The following is a 19,288-nucleotide window of genomic DNA, read 5'->3' as shown; positions in this document are numbered from 1 at the left end:
GTTAGGTTCTGTACAGGCTAACACACTGCTGTTTGACACCTTTACTCAGCAATAATAATGATTGCTATGGTTTCATATCATACACGGGAAGAATTCGTTATCATATATCCAAAGTGTTTTTGAACTACAAAAAATTATCTGCAGCTAGATTACAAAATGAGAAGTGCATGTGCAGTGTTCTAGAGCACAAGAAAATTTGAACTTAAAAAAATTATATATGGCCTCTATATTTTAAAGAGGAAGAAAACGTGAATTTTCTATATTAGTTGCCCTGTGGTATAATTACAAAAGACCACCAGCCTCTTCATGTATTTCTCCTTTAGCAGCAGTGCAGCACAATGGGAGAGGCACGTTGATCCAACTAAAAGGAACTGACTAAACCACTTGCGTCCAACAGCTAGCATCATCTTTAGAAGGAATAAATCCCAATGGCACATGCAAATATGCATTTGAGATAGTCCAAAATGTATAACGCAGTGTGTTTGAACTGAAAGTAACCATGCGGCTTGCTTGTTTAGGCATCTATCGAACGCCATCTTTTTTGGAAAGCGAGTTATTTGCTGTCCTTTCCTTCAATGCTTCTTTCTCTAATTTCTTTTTTTCAGCATCTGCCTGCCTTTCATTCTCCTCCCTTGACTTGTTGAACATCTTGACAAAGACAACAAGGATTTGCGTCACTGCAACAAGAACACAACTTTAGCAGTCAACATAATCTTCATAAAAGAAACCAAAACTCAGTTTTACCGTTGCACCTACCTAGCTTGATCCTCATTGGGGAAATAATAGTACCATGAATTTTTACAATGCCAAGGTGCATCCATCAGGACACCAAAAACCATGGCACATTCAGGCAACTAAAGGGGGACATATTGCTCCACCACTGAACCCAAACAAAAAGTAAGCTATGGAGTGGAATAAATCTTCCAGTTCCTACTTAGTGATGATTATTTTAATTTCTCAAAGCCCAGTGAAACTCTCCTACATAATTGAGGATTTACGCAGTGTTGCTTCTTTAAAAGGAGGGTATAAATCACAGGTGCTACACCATAAGGAAATAAGATTTAGAATGAAAAAAAAATCATAAAATAACGATCACACATCACATGTAGCCAGGTAAAAATTCTAGCAGAATACTTATATTTTAATAAATTGAGCGAGAAAATGTGGTTATTCTCTTCCTCCAGCCATATTCCCACTGCTTAAGCAATGGAAGATTTTGAATTTCATAAAACCAAAACCAAAACAAGGGCCCTTCTACATAATTAATCATTGCAACGAAATAAAGGTTAAAAAAACTCAGGTGTTGTGAATGTGTCTAGACTGTAGAGAACATCAGACCTTGTTCAAAAGGGCATCTAGCTGGATCCTCCCCAAAGTACTGGGACAAAGAGTCTGCACTTCTTCCCTGGAAAAGAAAGAATCAAGACCAAAACCAAAAAATACGTAGTTGGCAGACTTAGTTATCAACATAGTCCAAACTAGTGACTATTATCTGGGATGGTGCATCAAATTCTCCTCTGAGCAGGCAATCTACAAGTCAAGAGCAACACCAAGGAAAAAGGAGGAAGAGAGGAAATATAACTTTAACAGGACTCACCACTTCAGAATACAATGATATAAGAGACCTCACATCAGCTTCAGCAATATCAAGAAAATTCTTCAACACCTGAGCAAGACAAACATAACTGTGAAACATGGTTTCCAAAATGTGAATCGCTAAGCTAATTTCTGAATCATGAATCATAATGCCAAATAGAATGGAAAATAAGCAATGAAACCAAATAGAATGCATGCATTGAATGGATTAGTCACAAATAAAGTAGTGGAATAATCAGATAGGATAAGTTCATAATTGCTCTTTCAATTCCTTCTCATTTAACAATTTAAGTTTATGACTTTCCAATTTTTTCACGAGAATTGACAAAATTAAAGTTTAAAAAAATTAAAAAATAACAAATTGTTGAATTGTCTGATACATATTAAGGATACAAAATTGCATTGATTTATTCTTGTATCATAAGATTCAAAGTCATTTGAGTCTTGAGATTCATCTTATGATACAACTTGTATCAAATTGTAGGATTCAAATCTAGTAAGATTCTAATAACTATGCTGAAAATTGAGAAAATCACAAGTGTATACAGTCAAATGAAATATTAATCAAATCAAGGTTTTCACCATGGGCCCATGTCACAAGACATATAAAATTACCTAGATACATGATAGATGCTAACCATATTACAATCTATTGAAGATCACAGCAGTAGTTTTCATGTAGATGTTATCATGTAGCAAAGGAATCATCTAGTCTAAACATCTGGTTTAGATTTTCTATAGTTTCTTTCATAGAATGAATTAGAGTCAAGCTAGAACTATTGCTGAGGCTTCTGTTTCTTTTGTGTATATTTTTGTGTTGAGGTACCGAGAATGGGGATGCGGAGGAATGGATAAAAGAAATCTAATACAAGCATCATTAAAACCTGCTATTAGAACGGATAAAAAGAAATATAATACAAGCATGTTTTAAAGCTGATATTATTGTGTTGAATAGGACAAACATCCATGTTCTCTAGTAGAGAAGTATCTTAAATAAGAGCAGTATCTCACATATGGGCAAAAGCCAACATTTTTTACTTCTCACCTTACGAAATCCAGTAGATATAGCACCATCATTTTCAGAAGCAGCAAGTTCTTGCTCAACTTTCTCTAAACCTTTACTCACAGCTTGCATTTCTTCAGCCAATGCTTTTAGTTGAATCTAGATATTGGACAGAGAACATCAATACATAAGCAAAATAATCTTACATAAAATCACCTGTAATACATCTATATCAATAATGAAAAATTAGCGACAAAGAATACCTTAGAAGCTGCTTCCAAATGGACAAGATCCTTATCAAAATCTAGCAATTCTGGCATCTTCTCAGCGAGAAGCTAAAGAGACAAGAATATTTTTTTGTAAGGTATCATATCAAAAGCAGCATCAATGACTAACAAATGATGTTAGAAGTTGAATATTGTAAAGTTAATATAAGGAAATTATAAAACCAAAGAAAATCTTAATAGAGCTAATAAATTATTAGTCTCCCAAGCACGCTGCTACAATTGACTATCAGACATAAGAACTCATAAATCATAGCAAAGTTAGTGCGATACGTGACCCTTCCCTATAGGAGTATACTTACTCGGTGTAGTAGTTTCCTTTTTAACTGATCTGTAAAGGCTAAACTACAGTTAGCAGTTAGTCTATAGTTAGCTAGTTATCTGTTAGGACAGCTGTCACTAACTAACTCAGGTTAGTTAACAGTTACAGTGGTGTCTATATAAACTAAGGTGTAACCATCTTCTTGGGTTGAATTTAGATTTCTGAAATTCTCTTGGACTCTTTTATGGTATCAGAGCTAGTTTTTCAATCCTTAGTTAGTTTTTAGATCCTTATCCCTAACTTTTCTTCATGGCTTCTGCTTCTAGAATGATAATACCTTGCAGAAACTACAATCCTATACAAATAGTTGGGTTTTAAGTGAGAGAGATAGATGTAGCCATGTAAAGGAAAACAAGAGATTTAGATTTCTTCCATAAGCCTTGAATAATGCCCAGAAACACTACAGTTCTTTTCTTTCACATAGTTTTTATCTGAGTATATTTACACTGGGTGAGGGCGAGCCCTGGTGCAGCGGTAAAGTTGTGCCTTGGTGACTTGTTGGTCATGGGTTCGAATCCGGAAACAGCCTCTTTGCATATGCAAGGGTAAGGCTGCGTACAATATTCCCTCCCCCATACCTTCGCATAGTGAAGAGCCTCTGGGTAATGGGGTACGAAGTTTTTATATTTACACTGGGTAGTAAAGAACACAACTAGCTTAAAGATACAATAGTTAAATGCAGAATATAATTTGAAGATTTTGACATATCTACCTTACACAAATAATGCATTAAAGTCATTTTGTTATTTCTTGCACGAGTATCAGATAATTTAAGAAGGCTATCCAATTTGAATCCAACAGCTGATCCTGCAATGATCAACATAAAAGGATATAATCTAAACAGCATTGCAGAAACTTCTCATTTTGTCAATGATGGTGAGGTGAAAATGTAAACTACAAATCCATCGCAAATTACACTCAAGTACAATGAGAGTTAACAAAAAGATACCCCGTGCTGTTCCTTGATTCAAGGCATTGCCCAGTGTAAGAATGGTCTGCATTATTTGACGCAATTTCCCAGATTCTTTCACCTGTCAGCATGAGTAATAGCATAAAGAAGCAGCCCAATAATGCCTTCATGTTTGTCAACTAAGGGCAATTAAACAGTACCTCTCTGGCTGCATTGTTGATTGTGTTCAAATTTAACTTCAAATCATTCACCTGAAGAAGCATGAAAAACAAATCTTTGTGCATGAAATATTATAGCAAAACCATACAAAGATAATCATAAGTTCATAACCTAGATTACATACCTGAGAAGAAAAGTTGATTTTAAAAGCAAAAACCCTTAATTTGGATTCCACACGTGGAACCTTCATGAGCTCCATAAAAAACTGATGAGATAAAAAAAAAAATGTTAAAATCAACATAAATAATTAGCAAGGACTCATTTGACTAGAGAGTATCAGGGAAAAAACCTGTTCACACTTTCCAAGCATTTCCTTGTTTCCTGTATAATTCTGAAAACAAAAAGATTTTAGACAGGAAAAACGCAAGAAAAAAGACATTTTCCTTTTTCCTATTAGACAATGCAGCATCTCACACATCTTTTAGATCAAATTTGAACCAGACTGATAGATGGGGAAAGTGTATGTTAGCTGTCAGTTAGTTAGGATAGCTAGGATAACTTACTGTTAGTTAGTTAAGAAACTATAAATAGCCAATTAGAGGGAAGTTAGAATGGGGGATTAGGAAGTGGAGGGTGGTGAGACCTCGAAACTCATCTATATGCTGTCCTAGGTGTTGGAGGCACCATAATAATAATAATACACATTCTTCCTCTGTTTCTGGTCCAGTTCTATCACAGACTTTCAACACTTTTTTATGCATCATTAAGAAGATTTACAATTAATTTAAAAAAATTTGTAAGCTGAAATTCTCTATATACATTAGACTAATTAATATAAAAAGGTTCTATCAAAGCTGTCATATTATTTTGACCAAAATGGAACAATCTAATAATATTTTGATAGGCCCATGACAGATGTATACTAGAAAAAATATGGGTTGAACAGAAGTGGGTTAAAGGTCACATGTGTTTAAAGGAAAAGGCAAGAGGAGATAATGGGAAAATGACTACTGCAGAGAATGCCAAGAGGGGTATTCGTTGGAAGTTACTAGAAAAGACTATAGCAACTGGGACATCTGTCACATGCTTAGTGGTAAACGGAATTCAAGGATCATACCATAATAGATGAGTGAAATTATAGAGGGGGAGGTGATTTTGGACAGGAATTGGAGTATTTTCCTTTTTCTGTGCTAAGATAGGGTTTTCTCTGTATAAAGGAGAAAGTCTCCCCATCCTTTAGATCATACAATGAAGAAATTATCATATTTGAAATCTTAACATGTTAGAGTAGTAGAGTAAAATTACTCCTTTCTTTTATTTCAGTTTAGTATAGTTAGTCCTTATAGTTAACTCAACTAATCTTGGGTTAGTTGACAGTTGTAATAACAGCTGTGTACAACTATCCTAGCTCTAGCATATATACTATAGTTGTAACCGTTTATCAGTTGGATTGAATATTATCATCTTCCTCATTTTTCTGTTTAGAATTTTTTCTCACTTTCGTTTATAGAAAGCTTTTCTAACAAAATAAATTAATGTCAAAGCCATAGGAAAATATGCTTCATTTACTTTTTAAAATTTGTCATTGAATGAAGCTAAGATGGCAATCTCCATGTATACAAACAAATATACAATTATATGATTCAAGATTTTGAAGCTAGAACCAAGTAAAAAAGAATATGGTTAAAAAATTGCAACCAAGATACTATTCACACAAAATACCAAAGATATTAAATGAAGTCACAAATTACATTTAACACAATTTTTTAGAGGAGTACCTTTAACATCTCCATCTCTTCCTTTGTAGGACAGAACTTGATGAGATTCTCAACCTGATCAATATCCAGAACTGCAGAATCCAATGCCAGGACTGCTTTCTGAAATAAAAAACAAAACCCACAAAAATGACAACTATTAAGAAGAATAAGAGCAAACATGGTAAAAAATGCCATCTAAAATCAACCTTCATCACGAATGGAAGTGTAAGTGAATTAATATTTAGATAAAAACAAACTTAGCTAAAATGTTCTCATTACACAAGTTTTTTTTCAAAATGTTTAGGAAAGCTTTTTTTCAGAGAAAATCATCTCTTTTTTTCTCAAAAACTCTCTCAGGAAGTTGCCCAAAGGAGCAAAAAAAATTGACCTAAAAAATAAGCTAATTCGAATTGACATTAACTCAAATGCATGGGTTTGTAAAAGCGAAGCTAGAAAAGTAGACTTCCAAATAATTGACAAACCTTATACAAAGTCTTTTCATACAAAAAGAATTTGTATAGGAAATAAACTAGAGAAGTATGAAAAAGGATATTGACAGTTACCCCTAAAGCAAACCAAAACAAAAGAATAAACAACTTACTCGAAGAAAATTAGAAGCATCAATTAATGACATTTGTGGCTATATTTCAATACTTATGCTTGGACTTTGCTTTCAACTAAAAAAGGAGTAAAACCAATCTGCCACGGTACTTGTTAACATTCCATTTTTGCTTGAGGATTCAATATAAAGTAATCAATTCAACAAATGGGTCAAAGTTCCCACTCCAAGTAGCCTTCAACAAAATTGCAATAAATGTCTTTTATCCCTCCAAAATGTCCTGCTACAGAGCCAAACTAGAATACTTGGATGCGTTCACACTAACTAAGAAAAATAGATACAAAACGCATATTCCTCCATTAGGTTTTTTTACTTTTGTCCTATTTTGTGATAAAAAGAAGAATCTGATGAATGAACAGAGAAAAACACAAATGAAGCACAAGGAATCCTATTGTCAAATTCAATCCCAAGAGGTATCTTTTTATACAATTGAGTTGAGCCTAAACTTTACAATTTCGTGGATATGATTTAGCATTTACATGGATAAATCGATTACATTGGTATCAGTCCTAAATACAGTAAGTGAGTGTTTGTGCTAAAAAAATTTGGGATAACTCCAGATTTGCAATATGATGCAGCAAAGAACATCAGAAACTTATATAAAAGAGGTAATTTCATTGAGTAAACAAGACCCACGTAAACTTAGCACAAGGATAGAGAAACTTACAAGCATATCTGGCAAAGGAATTTTGATTTTAGAGAGCATTATTTCACAATTATATGCTCTACGCAAATCAACCTGACAGGAAAGGAAAAAAGGAATTTGGGTTTATTAGTTATACATTTCCTTTACTAATTAAATACAACAAATCAGACAAAATTAAAAGAAAAATGTTCCAGTATCTGCATACAAGTAGGGTTTTATCAGCTCATATCATATCCTAACACCCATGCAAACTCCAAAGTGCAATATTGAATATTTCAACAGATAACTGTACATCAATTCAATCTGAGAACTGTACACACAATTATGAAGAGCAGGAAAAATCTACCAGAGATAACAATTTTAATACCAGAGTAATTCCCAATTACCATTATAGGATATTCTAATCGTGCATATAAACTGTTAAAACAACAGTTGATAAAAATTTATGCCAACAAGGAGTAGCTTACCAATTGTACTTTCTCAGGTTTGTTAATATTAGGACCACGTCGTCCTCCACCCTTAGTACTGCTCCCATCAGAAGTAGATGCTGCTGAAAACAGGCTCTCAAGTTCTGATATATCAATCTCAGGGGCCCTACCAAACATTTCATTATCTAAAATCAGAAATGCTAAATAGGCAAAGGCATTGCATCCCACCCTCCCCAACTCCTATCAAAAGAAGGGAGATTGAGCAAAAGTAACCACAACTACAATACATAATGTGATCCCAAAATAAATGACAATTTCCAGTGATTATAAAAAATATTAGGAAAATCATGTCAGATATCCATATGAAAAATCAATAATTGGTACCTTGTTCCACTATCCTGTTTCTGTGAATCAGCCCATAGACTTCCCTTGGCTGCTCGAGCAACTTTCACCCAATGTAGGGGTTTTAGCAAAGTTTTCTTAGGAGCATTAACAGTACCACCAGTACCACGACCTCTTCCAACATTTGTTGTTGAAGCTTTGCCTGGTGGTGGTGCCACACCAGGGGCCCTAACTGCAGGTGGTGGAGGTGGCATTGGAGATGTACCACGGCCAGGTGGAGGAGGAGGAGCACCTGGAGGTTTTGGTGCCAATGGTGGTGGTGGTGGTGGTGGTGGAGCAGAACCTGTTCGTACACTTGGAGGAGGAGGAGGAGGTGGTGGAGCTGAACCTGTTCGTATACTTGGAGGAGGAGGAGGAGGTGGTGGGGCTGAACCTGTTTGTACAGGACCTGGAGGAGGTGGAGGTGGTGGTGGGGCTGAACCTGTCCGTACAGGACCTGGAGGAGGTGGAGGTGGTGGTGGGGCTGAACCTGTTCGTACATGACCTGGAGGAGGAGGAGGAGGAGGTGGGGCTGAACCTGTTCGTACAGGACCTGGAGGAGGAGGTGGAGGTGGTGGTGGGACAGAACTTGTTCGTACAGGACCTGGAGGAGGTGGAGGTGGTGGTGGGGCTGAACCTGTTCGTACATGACTTGGAGGAGGAGGAGGAGGAGGAGGAGGCGGGGCTGAACCTGTTCGTATAGGACCTGGAGGAGGAGGTGGAGGTGGCAGGACAGAACCGGTTCGTAAAGGACTTGGAGGAGGTGGAGGTGGTGGTGGGACAGAACCTATTCGTACAGGACCTGGAGGAGGTGGAGGTGGTGGCGGGACAGAACCTGTTCGTACAGGACCCGGAGGAGGTGGAGGTGGAGGTGGAGGTGGAGGCGGGGCAGAACCTATTCGCACGGGACCTGGAGGAGGTGGTGGTACCAAACCTGTTCGTACAGATTCTGGAGGTGGAGGCAGTGGAGCTGAACCAGTTTGTACAGATCGTGGAGGAGGTGGTGGGGCTGAACCTGTTTGTACATGACCTGGAGGAGGAGGTGGTGGCGGTGGGGCTGAACTTGTTCGTACAGGTCCTAGAGGAGGTGGAGGTTGACTAGGAGTATTGGAAACCAAAGGAGGAGGAGGAGGAGGAGGTGGAGGTTGACTAGGAGTATTGGAAACCAAAGGAGGAGGAGGAGGAGGAGGTGAAGGAAATGTAGAAGCATTGTTCACATTCTGATCTATCTGATGTGGAGGTGGGGGAGGAGCTAAATCTGGCTGTATATTTGATGTAGGAGGTGGTGGTGCCGGTATTGGAAAAGGTTGAGTAGCGGGAACTGGTGAAGGTGATGGTGGAGAGGAACAAGGAGAATATTGCTTTCTTGGAGCATGATGAGGTGATGAAACATTATCAGTCAACGACTGATCAGGTGTTCTTGAAGTGAGATTTACATAATCTCCACCATTGTTCTCAAAAGCTAAATGGACCAAATCAGGGTTGTCAGATATCAATAATTTTGAAGGATCAGCATAAGACTTGGGAATAACATCAAAGGCCTCATCTGAACTATCAGCAGTGCTCGATTCATTATTTTCAGAGTCAGAGTCAGCGGGTGATGAATACCAACTTCCTCTACCTTGAAACCTTGAAAGCTCTTTGGCATCATTTAAGACTGTAAGCTGTTTGAGCAGCCAGACAGCAGCAGCATCCCCACTTTCAACCCATTCTACACCACTAAAAAGTTCCTGAACCCTTGAAAATGCCTCAATAGGCAATCCACCTTTCACCTCACCATCTAAAATACTCGTCTGAGCCCTTGGAGGACTTATGCTTTCAACCTCCCCAAACAAAACCTAAATATCAAGGCTTTTCATGATCAGATTAACAACCAATAACCTTACCACAGAAAAACCACAACCATCACAACAAGAAATCGAAGTCTTAACTTTTCATCAGCCATACAATACTATAACACATACTCACCTCAGCCCGGAAGCCCTTCGGATACCGCTCCTTCGAATCCCAAAGAATGTCTAAGTTCTCAGCATTCAGCATCAAAATGTTGGACCGAATAAACGCCGTGTTGAACATCACCCGAAACATCATCACTTCCCTCTCCAGATCCAAATCCAAATGGACACACTCCAAAACCACATCCCCTTGCACTAAGCATTGAATATCAATCTTAATCACATCACAGTCTGCCTGAGATAAAAACACAACTCATTCATTCCAGCATCAAAATAGTGCAGACACACATACAAAATTACAAACCAACACAACAAAGGACAAAAGTTAGATACAGTTCCTTAGCTACATCTACCACTATATTCCAATCAGAATTAGAGTTTCACTTCAGCAATCAATTTTAACCTTTAACGCAAGCCTATATTTTCAAATTATTAAAAGTAAAACTCCAATTCTAATTAGAGAACACCACCAAAAGCACCTAAAGAACTATATATAGGTTTTTCCCCACAACAAACTCAACCAACCATACACACACACACACACAGAATTGAAGAACAACACCAAAAGCACTTAAACAACTATATATAAGTTTTGTCCCACAACCACAACAAACACAATCAAAACCTGTCTATAGTGCCTCAAACTCTTCTTCTTCTTATGCATATTATAAATCATCTGTGTGGAAAGCCCCCCTTTACTAAGCAAATTCCTGCCAAAAATCCTAAACAATGGCCTGCACCCATTCCCGCCATCAAACCCAGGAATCCCTCTGAGAATAACACAGTCCAAAGACAGGGCCCTCTCCGGCGGTGGCCACTCCGCCCCAATGTTCCTCCTGGCCACATACTGCACATACCGCAGCTGCGACGGCAGCGGGTTCAGCGCCGACAACAGCTGCAGCAACCCCTTAGGCGCCTCTTTATGGACCATCTCGAGAATCCGGCGCTCCCCGGTCTGCGCGGCCTTGCGGAAGACGAGGAAGGCGGCGAGGAGGAAGGCAAGGAGGGGCCAGCCGCCGCGCTCACAGTGGAGGAGGATCAGGGCGGCGGGGTCGGCGAGGCAGGAGTCGCAGAGGCGGAGGAAGTGGTGGAGGAGGGAGAGGGGGAGGAGGGGGCATCCCTCGTACTGCTTTGGGTAGTCGACGACGGTGGCGTCGAGGTCGCAGAGGACGCGGGAGAAGCGGCTGCGGTGGTCGCCGTCGCGGAAGTTGAGGGCGAGGAAGGTGGATTCCGGGAAGTCCTCGTGGAGGTCGGAGATGATTTGGCGGAGGTAGAGGCTGTACATTCCCTCCGGGAGTGCCTCGGTGGAGAAGCAGGAATCGAAGACTAAAAAAAAAAAAAAAGATTATGATGCAATGAAATGAAAATGGAATTGAAATGGGAATCGGGAATTGGGAATTGGAATTTACCGTAGACTCTGTCGGATAATTCGAGTAAGCCGTCAGGGGGGCGCTTGTAGAAGAATCGGCTGAGGAGGGACATAGTTGTGGCATAGAAGGAAGGAGGATGGAGTTTTGGAGAGTGGAGTTTCCAAGCTATGGAGTTCTCTCAGAGAGACAATTAGTTTTGGTTTTGAAATTTGAAATGGGATTGTAATTGAACACAGAGAGAGAGAGAGAGGAAGAGTTATTTATTTTGCTGCTACACCAACCATGGTATGGAAATGGAACTGGATCAATTGTTTTGATTTGCATTCACTTTGTAACGTATTGTTTGGTAATAAAGGGGAAATCGGATTAGGAGGGGTTACATTTTCTGTTTTGAATTGGTCAGTTGATTTTTTTTTTCAACTGTCTTAATTATTGTCAGGATTCACCAGTTTTATTTTTTAATTAATGACTAATTTGTATCCACAACAAATCTAGTTGGATCATTTTTAACTGTCTCAATTACATTTTTTTTACCATAAAATTTGAATTTAAAATTTTACTTAGAATAATTAAATGATTGTGATATTTTAATCTAATTGCTTATGAATAGTATTACTGTGTGAAAATTTTAATACTCAAAGTTTGGCATCGAATTAAGTATTGAGTTTGGATTTTTGACTTAAAAATGAATTTGTCACTTTAATATTATTTTACCACTAAATGAGTGGACTTGGACTAAGTGGTAGAGGAGTTAACCCATATATCTCTTAATTAAAAAATGATAAAATGTGTGATTCTTCTAAAATTGTACTAATTTAATCCCTATAAAAATAAAATAACATTTTTATTAATTTTGAGTAATAATCCTATTAGATCATAATATGATGTGACAAACAATTTTATATTTGTAGTTTGATTACAAATGAATTAAATAATATGTGTTGATTAAATTTCATAAAATGAATTAAACAATTTATGGTGGTTAAATACCCCCAAAAATTATAATTTTCACACTTTATGATGAGATTAAGAAGGAAGATGAAATAATAGTGGGTTTTGGTGTCTTTTGAGTGTGTGTACATGAGAATATAGAGAGAGAAAGTAAAGTTTGTTAGCCACGCCAAGGAAATGTCTAATGCAATTAGGGACTGACTGACAATCAACAAAATTATGTTTTATTTTTACATAGACTAAATTAATACAAAAAAAATCATAAAAACAAAATTCATATTTTTTAAATTTTACAAGGATCTCAAGCATACTTTATACGTGTTATTATTTACTATTATGTTAACATGTTGTCAAAAAATAATTATGTTAACATCATAAATTTAATTATTTTATCAATTACTATATTTTGTTAATTATTTTATCAATTACTATATTTTTTTTATTTATCCTTATTTTCAATTCTAAGAGTATTTTCAGTGAGATCCCAAATTAAGATCTTAGACCACTTTTTGGTGAGCCTCACAATGTCACGTAGAATTAAAGATCTCTCCAGATTTTCTTTCGTTTTGGATTCTTAGATAACTTTGAGTAGGTTTCACATGAATCCCGCTTTTAAATATTTTATTCCTCTCTCTCGTCTCATCTCATCTCACCCACTCCCTCCCTCATCTTCCCCACTGTTCTTCTTCCCTCCTCGGCACCCACTCATCCCCTCATCCCCTCATCTTCCTTATTTCTTTTTTTTTTCTTTTTCTCTTTTCCCTTCCTCCGCGCAACCCCTTGACTTCCCCTTTTCCCTTTCACCGTGCAACCCCTCGGCTCCCCCCTCCCCTCCCCCCTCCCCTCCTTTGTTCCACCTTCCCCGATATTCCCCCCTTCCTTTCTTTGTGATGTATTATTTAAAAAAAAATTGTTTCATGGTTCTCTTTGTTGCAAAGAAGATCTGGTGTTGTTTTTTCTCTCATTTTCCTCCTCGCATTTTACTATTACCAAATAAGCAATACAAAAAATTAAAAAGTGTGCGAATCTTCAAAGTTTTTTCCCAAGAATTGGATCTCCAGCATGAAGATCTTAAAGGATGTTTTACTGTTGGATTTGAGAAAGATTAGATCTTTAGCTTAAGATCTATCCCCAAGATCCAACATTAAAGATGTTTTATTAATAAATATATAGTGGACCATAATTTTTAATCATATGATTAATCTTTTTATTATAGATCCTTCCACATATGATCTTTTAGTCTTTCCCACTCTAACAGCCATTCCTACTCTAGCCATCATTTTCCACTTCTATGGACAATCGGTGGTGTTTTGGTTTTATTTTTCATTCTTTCATTACCACCTTCATCCTCTGGCAATTATGTGTCGATAATTTTTGTGATGTAATACATATCGCAGTGAAGTAAGGCTCTTTAAACTCGTCAATGATAAACTACATTTCTTTTTTTTTATTCTCCACAAATACTAAGACCATTTTTCGCATGTTTTCCTCTTCTTGTATGTGAACAAGAGCATGTTGTTGTAAGTGAACAAGAGCCTCTTCTTGTATGTGAACAAGAGCATGTTGTTGTAAGTGAACAAGAGCATGGGGAGGTTCTCAATGGTGACGTGGGAGAGGATCGCCTAGATCTGCTTCTTAATCTTGGTTTTATAAGTGACTAAGGCGTGAAGTTGTTTAGATCTAGAATTGAAATCGCTTCTTAATCTAGGCTTTTTTAGTCCCACTAAATTAGAAATTACTTTTTTAGTCCATCTATCAAGACAACATTAACTAAGCCCCAACATGACAAATAATGTCACCACTTGTGGAAGTTTTTTACGGCCAAAATTCTATTTTTTTAATTTAATCTTAAAAAATGCCAAAATACGTAATGAAATAAAAATAAATAAATAAGTGTCCCTAAATACCAAAACATCATGGTTAGTTATTAAAAAATTCCTAAAACCCAAATCAATAACATGAAGATCTTAATTTGTCCCTCCCCTTCCAATTTATCCCCATTGACCTGCCCTTCCCCTCTGTTGCAGAAGGCCATAACATCTATTCCAAGCTACACCCCTACACCCCCTTCGCTACCTCCTTTACACTCTCCCTCGCCTCTTCCACCAACAAGTGCAACCTGCCACTGTAAGCTTTCACCACCAACATCCTACTACAACTGTTGTAGACAACAAACAAATCAAAGTCTTAAATATATCTCAATATCTCAAGGTTCACAGGAAAAAAAACATAAAATTACAAATCTATTATCAATTTTCTTTAACCTTTACCACTCATTTTATTTTCCTATTGAAATAGTCAAGAAAATATGATAAATTAAAAATAAAAAAATAAAATTATTTTTTAAATAGTTCAAAATTAATATTTTCTTAATAAGATGTGAGGCTAAGAACTAAAGATGAGATTTAGTAGTCAAAGAAAATTTAACTCAATTTATTGAGTATGATGTATAAAATATTATAAACCTTTTGATACAATCTTCAATTCATACCGATAAAAAAAATGAGATTTAGATAAGTTTTGAACGAAAAATGTTTAACATCAATCAATTGACTTAATTACGAAAATTTGAAGTAAATAGAAAAACTAACGGCTTTAAGTAAAAAAAATTATGACAAATTAATTGCAAAAATTAGTAAAATTAAAGTATTAAATCCATTAAAAAGAACTATCGTTAAATAATGATAAAGTTCTCAAGAAAAAAATTACCAATAGTAATCTATAACTGCTGCTATTCTGCTTTTAGTTTGATTTTTTTTATCATCTAAAAGAATTCTTTAAGTGGTCTCAATCAAGTGATCTACATTGTTATAAGCTGAAAATTTAACGAGCTACATGGTTCATACATCACTCTTGTTTACAACTTGCAACCCTCTTCGGATATCGTTTAAAAATAGGCATTTTGGTATCTTTTAAAACCATAATACAACATTTGAGTCTTTGACAAATCATTTAGCTCTACAAACAGACCTCCAGATCATGATCTGAATTTGACATGGTTTAGAAATCTCTAATTTCAATGCCAGTTTCTGCTTCAGTGAGGCTATCGTCATTCTCATTCAACAAATAATCACAATATTCCAAAAGCATATCTGCAAGGGGAGGAATTCCCGGATTTCGCCCGTCGTTATATTTATGTGCATTAAAAGTAATCTGCCACATGTCGTGCCTGAAATCTTCTCGGCTCTTGTACTCCATATTCCGTACTCTCTCCCTGATTCTGGAAAGATCCATAGGTCTCTCTATAATGTCCAGGTAGTCAGGAGCCTCTTTCTTCGACACCGGTTTCAAGAAAAGATACGACAGATCATACCTATCTTTCACAATGGTGTCCACAACGCTCTCCAAGATATTTGCCAAACCAACCTTCATAGGAAAATTTAAGTTAACATAGAGCTCAAGCCAAGTGAAACACCAAGCAATGCTACAAAAACATAGTAAAGAAGACTAGCACCACAGCCATACAAATAACTTCAAAACTATTTCTAACCAAAATCATATAATATAGTTTTACTACATAAATCACAACTAAATGACATTGTTTCTTTAGGTCATTTGCATAGTTTACTCGCTCAAAAAAAAATGGCGGTCTTCCAAAGCCTAAAAGAAAATACTGAAGACTAAACTCTTCTATCAAGAAAAGTAGAAAGGTGGCCCTCTCTGTCAAGGGGTGAAGGTTATACTCCCTGCAGGAGAGGCACCCCTGCATCCACCTTGATGACATTCCTAATCTAAATCAATAAATCACATGATTTTCATTCTGCAGAATGTAAAGGTATTAGTAGCTTAATTTGAACTACTAAAGAAAAAAAGAAAAAAGAAAAAAAAGCAGGCTGCTAACATTTGAATTACAATTCTAGACAAAATCTTGAATTCACAACAAAAATAATCATGGCAATGGCATGAATTTGGCTCCAGGACTGTTTTCTTCCCAGTCCTCAATATTTTCGTCAGCTTTCCTCAACTGCTGGACAGATATTAGCACTTTCACGTCATAAATGACCAAGTAGCTATTGGTAATTTGCTTCTAATTAACATGTATGAAGATGAAGAACATGGATGTACAACAAGTACTAAATAAAGAAAATAACATGGATAGAAATGTACCTCTCCCCCTCCCCCTCTTCGGCGTTTTGTTGGCGGCATATAATCTGCACCAATCTTTCCTAACTCAGTAATAGATCTCCTTTTTCCACTCCGGTCTCTTTCTGGCATTCTCTTATCGTGTCTTCTTGCTCTGAGGTCATCTAAATACTCGTCTCTTAACTCAGGCTTCTTCTTCTTCTTCTTCTTAGCTTTTTGTTGTTCTTCCTCCTCCCTTTCTCTTCTAATATCTTCTTCAAATCTTTTTATCTCATCTAACCTTTCTTGCTCTTTGAGCATCCTGATTTCTTCTTTGCGATGCCTTCTTGCTCTGTCTTCTTCTCGAAGCCTTGCATCATTTCTCCATTTCTCTTGCTCTTCCTGCCATCTTCTGTCCTCTTTACTGTTCCATTTTTTAAAACCTTCAGTTCCATACACGGTCTCCTGTTTCTTTTGTTTCTCGAAATTCGACAATTCAACAATTCTTTTAGTTTTTCTGTGTTGAAGTCCAGTGTTTCCACCAGGACTGTCCAGTTCCAGATCAATAACTTCCTTTGTACGTTTTATAACAATCTTTTTGTGGTTTTGCTCCCTATCTATTTCTGTTGGCGGGCGTATTTTAATAGGGAACTTGTGAGAATCAACCTGTCCTCTACCTGAATCAGTAGGAGGCCGTATAACAATAGCATGCTTACCAGATTCAGCCTGTGTATCATCTGGTTTCACTTTCTTGGGAATAATTATCTTATTAACCTTAGCAGACTTTGCAGTTTCTGAGTCAGAAGTGACTGGCTTGTCAGAACTCTGCAGGCTTTCTATTGCAGGTTTATCAGAAGATTTCTCTGTGGAGCTGCATTTGAATTTCAATGGAATTTTTGATGAATTGTCAACAGGAGCAATTTTTGTTGTGCCTTTAGACATTGACTTTTTGGAGGGAGCTTTATGCTGGGAAAGACTAGAGGGATCCACAAAGCTGGATTTTCCAGATGATTTTTCCATGTCTGTAGATTCAAGTTGAGTTTCTAGATCTTCACCATATTTTGGACAGTTTTTATTCGTTCTCATGTGCCCAGCCTGGTTCATCAACAAAATAATTACAATAATGCTATATATTCAAAGAATGGAGCAAAACTTTCACGTAACTAAATATACCCTTCTATTTTAAATTAATTGATATCTTTTTATTTATTAAGTTAGAAAATATAGATTTCTTTTGGTTTCTTGATCATGCTTTGTCTTCAAAACACACTTGCGAAGTTACAATTTAACTTTACATCTACAGAAATGATTTTAAAAATATTTTTTTGTAAAAAAAAAGTTATCAAAAGCATCAAACCTTAAGCAGCATGTGTCAAAAACTAATTTTTAAGGCTAAATAGGCTGTAAACAACTCAAGATACATACCTTACCACATGCTCCACAAACAAAAGTTTCCCTTGATGGTTTTTTCTCCTTAAACACCTGGTTCTTCAGACATAAATCAAAGATAATTTAAGGAGGCAGAATAAAATTTAAAAACATTATTACAATCTTCCTAAAAGAATGCGAACACAAAACTCACAAACACATACATAGATCAACGAGCTTTTAGCACATCAGCAATATACACAATAATGTATTGCATTTCTGGACATGCTTCAAGAAGACTATTTCCATGTAGGTTTAATTACTCATTTGGTTCCTATAGCTACAAAAACTATCTCTTCGAGTCCCTATACTTAAAAAATTCCCTTTTAGCCACTAAACATGTCCTCGCCATAGGGACTAAACGGGATTAAAATGATATGTGCAAAGACTAAAAGGAGATGCTTTTATGTATAGGGACTGAAAAAAAGTTTTTGTAACTTTAGGGATCAAATGAGTAATTAAACCTTTCATGTATTTAGTTCCATTCTAGCAATTACTGTAAAAGTTATAAACAGTTCCAGACAAGAAGGACGGTCCTAATTTCTCCATCATTCAATGGAGTGAAATGCAATTACTACTATATACACTTTGGATTTGACCTTGGTCAAATTCCCTTTATATCAGTTGCCTAAGGTTGATCCAAGGTTGTCAAAATCCGGATCTTGTGTAACTTTTGGAAGGGGGGGCTTGCCAAATAAATCTATAATTAACATTTAATTAAACTCCAATTGAAAATGCATGTGGCAGTTACAAACTCAAATTAAAGTTAGAAATTCAAAATATAACTAACTAACGAATCTCAGTGCCTGAAGACTCTTTCCAGATTCAAACCCATGACCAACCGGTCATCAAGGTACAACTTTTGAAACGCACCGTTCCACTTTTGAATCCCTGTTTCATTTTAAAACAAACCCAGATCCCATTCCCACTTCTCAACATCATGTTTTCTAAAAACACAGCCCCTCCTCCCTTCATTTCTCACTTGACCCGGTCTCCTTCAACTCCATATGCATCTCTTTCCTTCTCAAAACTCACAAGTTCCTTACAGCCTTGTTGAATAAACTGAGAGAGAGAGAGAAGGAAGAGAAAACTTGTTGAACAGAAAGGCTGATTTTATTGATTATCAAAGTTAATTACAAAAGGTTACAAAAGAGGTATATATAGACCTCTGTTCTGTTATTGTAACAGATTGTAACTAACTAACAAAACCTAACCAACTCTAACTGATTCTAACCAACTCTAAGATAGGTGCTGTTAGCTTACAATTAGTTTACAGAATTGTTTTCACAGTGGACTAACAGCATACTCTAATAAGCCTTGTGGCACCCAAGCATGGGAAAGTGATTGGAGTTAAAGGGAACAAGACCCATTTCTTTAAAATTCTCTAGTTGAGCTCTTTCAGGTAAACCCATAATAA

General features: G+C 36.6%; 2 protein-coding genes across 6 annotated transcripts in view; both read right to left on the bottom strand.

Annotated features, from left to right (window-relative positions):
• Nucleotide 1: 1 nt before the first annotated feature.
• LOC114409412 (formin-like protein 14) lies at nucleotides 2–11,761 on the bottom strand. 4 transcript variants are annotated; one of them, XM_028372863.1, is made up of 18 exons: nucleotides 11,470–11,542; nucleotides 10,686–11,386; nucleotides 10,074–10,295; nucleotides 9,272–9,943; nucleotides 8,109–9,220; nucleotides 7,764–7,890; nucleotides 7,318–7,389; nucleotides 6,053–6,151; nucleotides 4,624–4,665; nucleotides 4,459–4,539; nucleotides 4,316–4,366; nucleotides 4,155–4,236; nucleotides 3,918–4,012; nucleotides 2,863–2,934; nucleotides 2,642–2,758; nucleotides 1,598–1,666; nucleotides 1,339–1,405; nucleotides 2–677 (listed from the first exon to the last, which is right to left on the bottom strand). In XM_028372863.1, the coding sequence occupies exons 1-18, from the start codon at nucleotides 11,540–11,542 to the stop codon at nucleotides 523–525; spliced, it is 3,909 nt and encodes a 1,302-aa protein (XP_028228664.1). In that variant the 3' UTR covers nucleotides 2–522. The 4 variants fall into 4 exon arrangements, 3 of the variants coding, with proteins under 3 accessions (XP_028228664.1, XP_028228663.1, XP_028228665.1); XR_003666082.1 differs by adding an exon at nucleotides 757–880 and having other exon boundaries at nucleotides 536–677; nucleotides 8,109–9,943; XM_028372862.1 differs by having other exon boundaries at nucleotides 8,109–9,943; nucleotides 11,470–11,761.
• Nucleotides 11,762–15,132: 3,371 nt separating this feature from the next.
• LOC114409411 (transcription initiation factor TFIID subunit 1-like) overlaps nucleotides 15,133–19,288 on the bottom strand; it is a 31,547-nt gene continuing 27,391 nt past the window's right edge. For both annotated transcript variants that reach the window (XM_028372860.1, XM_028372861.1), the window contains 3 exons: nucleotides 17,869–17,931; nucleotides 16,489–17,538; nucleotides 15,133–15,747 (listed from right to left, as the gene is read on the bottom strand). In XM_028372860.1, coding sequence (XP_028228661.1) covers nucleotides 15,382–15,747; nucleotides 16,489–17,538; nucleotides 17,869–17,931 — 1,479 coding nt within the window. In that variant the 3' untranslated portion in view covers nucleotides 15,133–15,381. The remainder of the gene's footprint in view (nucleotides 15,748–16,488; nucleotides 17,539–17,868; nucleotides 17,932–19,288) is intronic.

This window comes from Glycine soja, chromosome 4, assembly GCF_004193775.1.
Source record: "Glycine soja cultivar W05 chromosome 4, ASM419377v2, whole genome shotgun sequence".
Taxonomy (NCBI): Eukaryota; Viridiplantae; Streptophyta; class Magnoliopsida; order Fabales; family Fabaceae; genus Glycine; species Glycine soja.
Note: the sequence above shows the minus strand (reverse complement) of the source record. Positions and strands in the feature narration are given on the sequence as shown.

Bases quoted from the DNA above. Each gene is read 5' to 3' on its own strand.
- LOC114409412 (XM_028372862.1), bottom strand. From the start codon at position 11,542: ATGTCCCTCCTCAGCCGATTCTTCTACAAGCGCCCCCCTGACGGCTTA. The intron at 7,891-8,108 runs GTACCAATTATT...AATGTTTGGTAG, and splicing joins AAACAGGATAGTGGAACAAG to GGCCCCTGAGATTGATATAT. The intron at 4,367-4,458 runs GTATGTAATCTA...ATGCTTCTTCAG, and splicing joins AAATCAACTTTTCTTCTCAG to GTGAATGATTTGAAGTTAAA.